The sequence below is a fragment of the Cetorhinus maximus genome, chromosome 12 (assembly GCF_964194155.1).
Source record: "Cetorhinus maximus chromosome 12, sCetMax3.hap1.1, whole genome shotgun sequence".
Classification (NCBI taxonomy): Eukaryota; Metazoa; Chordata; class Chondrichthyes; order Lamniformes; family Cetorhinidae; genus Cetorhinus; species Cetorhinus maximus.
The window spans coordinates 27,138,878-27,140,329 of NC_135890.1; the positions used below are offsets into that span (position 1 = coordinate 27,138,878).

At 41.6% G+C, this 1,452-nt stretch overlaps 1 protein-coding gene across 1 annotated transcript; it reads right to left on the reverse strand.

Annotated features, from left to right (window-relative positions):
• Positions 1-241: 241 nt before the first annotated feature.
• Positions 242-859, reverse strand: LOC144687326 (transmembrane protein 60-like). The gene has a single exon (XM_078553282.1). The coding sequence runs from the start codon at positions 777-779 to the stop codon at positions 381-383; it is 399 nt and encodes a 132-aa protein (XP_078409408.1). The 5' UTR covers positions 780-859; the 3' UTR covers positions 242-380.
• Between the last annotated feature and the right edge of the window lie 593 nt (positions 860-1,452).

Sequence of the window (1,452 nt, forward strand, 5' to 3'; positions counted from 1 at the left end):
CCGTTGTTACCAACAGCGCTACAGTGTGAAGTAACTGGCTGTTATAAAAATATTTTGAAAAATTATTTCAATTGCATACTGTATTTGCTTGAACAAACCCCAGGTGTAACTACTCCCTGTCATGATTTGCATTCATTTACAGGATTTTAAAGTAACCTTCACATTTACACGATTATATCACGATAACTGCACATAATGCACAAAGGAAGCAGTTTTAAGAAATTGCATTTACAATCCGATAGGGTTCATTTAGATTTGAAAAAAAAACATGAAAAACACCATTTTAACGTGCCTTACATTTTACTTCGGTTAAGTTCCGCATTAAACCTGGTGTTGGAGCAACAATTAAGATGGCAACAAAAGACTATCTGTCCACTCTATCAGTCTTGTCTCATAGAATAGATATTATACATCAGATCAACCACTGCCCCGATGAGTAAGAGCCAAAGAGGTATAAAAACGAATATGAGTTTCATTTGTGCGAAATGCTCCAGCCTGGCGCATAGCGCTAGCAGAAAGCCGAATTTAAGCAGCATGGCGCAGAGGTACCAGACTTCCTTCTTGAGATTGTTGCCGTTCCTGTCATAGCCCGATTTGCATCTCCCGATAATCTTCACGATTAGCATCATTAAAAGGATGGTATCAAAAATCCAGAGCGGGATGAAGATAAGGTTCCAGTTCCAAGGAGCTTTATCGTCCAATTTCAGCACCAATACAATTAAGAAGAGCAAGGTGAAGAGCCAGGTCATTAAAACCCTCTGCGCTAATGACATTCTCATCTAAAACAGACGGAGGGTTACCGCTGCTCGCTTCCCGAATGCTTGCTCCGAATGTTTCGAGAGAGGTAATACTGTTAACAAAATAAGTTTCATTTCATATTTTCATAAACAGTCTCTTACGTCAGTGCTATTCGCTCTTTGATTTAACATCTGCACATTGTTTTCTCCATTTTATTCTTGATGCAGGCATAATACTTTGGCACTTAACTTCGATTTCGTAAACTCCCGAGTGTTGACTCAAGTCACCGCTTGGCCAACGTAACAAAGGTCCGAATCGAACAAGCCCTCCCCACGGCCAGCAGGCGAAGCTGCAGCTCAAATGCACGTTAAGCCCCTTCGCATGCTTCCCTGCCGCTGCCCAGGGCCTTTCGCTTTGCTTCCACTTTCCCTCTCGAACCCCTTACTTCGAGTAAAGCCAAGCAATACGTAGCCGTTACCTCACCCAAAGTCCCACCCATAGCGTGAGGCAATTGGTGTTTTAAATTATTTCTTCAATATATTCCGTTTGCAATTGTGAGGTCGCACTGTCAATCAGCCATGTGTCACACTTCCGGGAACTGTGAATCAAAGGCTGCTCTAAAACAGTAACCTTTTCCGCTACTGTATGTACCCTGTTTTATGCAGAGGGTTTACTTTTTGTAATTACATAGCATGTCAATAATCAATTTCCATA

Excerpts from the sequence above, each read along its gene's own strand:
- LOC144687326 (XM_078553282.1), bottom strand. The coding sequence starts at position 779 with ATGAGAATGTCATTAGCGCAGAGGGTTTTAATGACCTGGCTCTTCACC.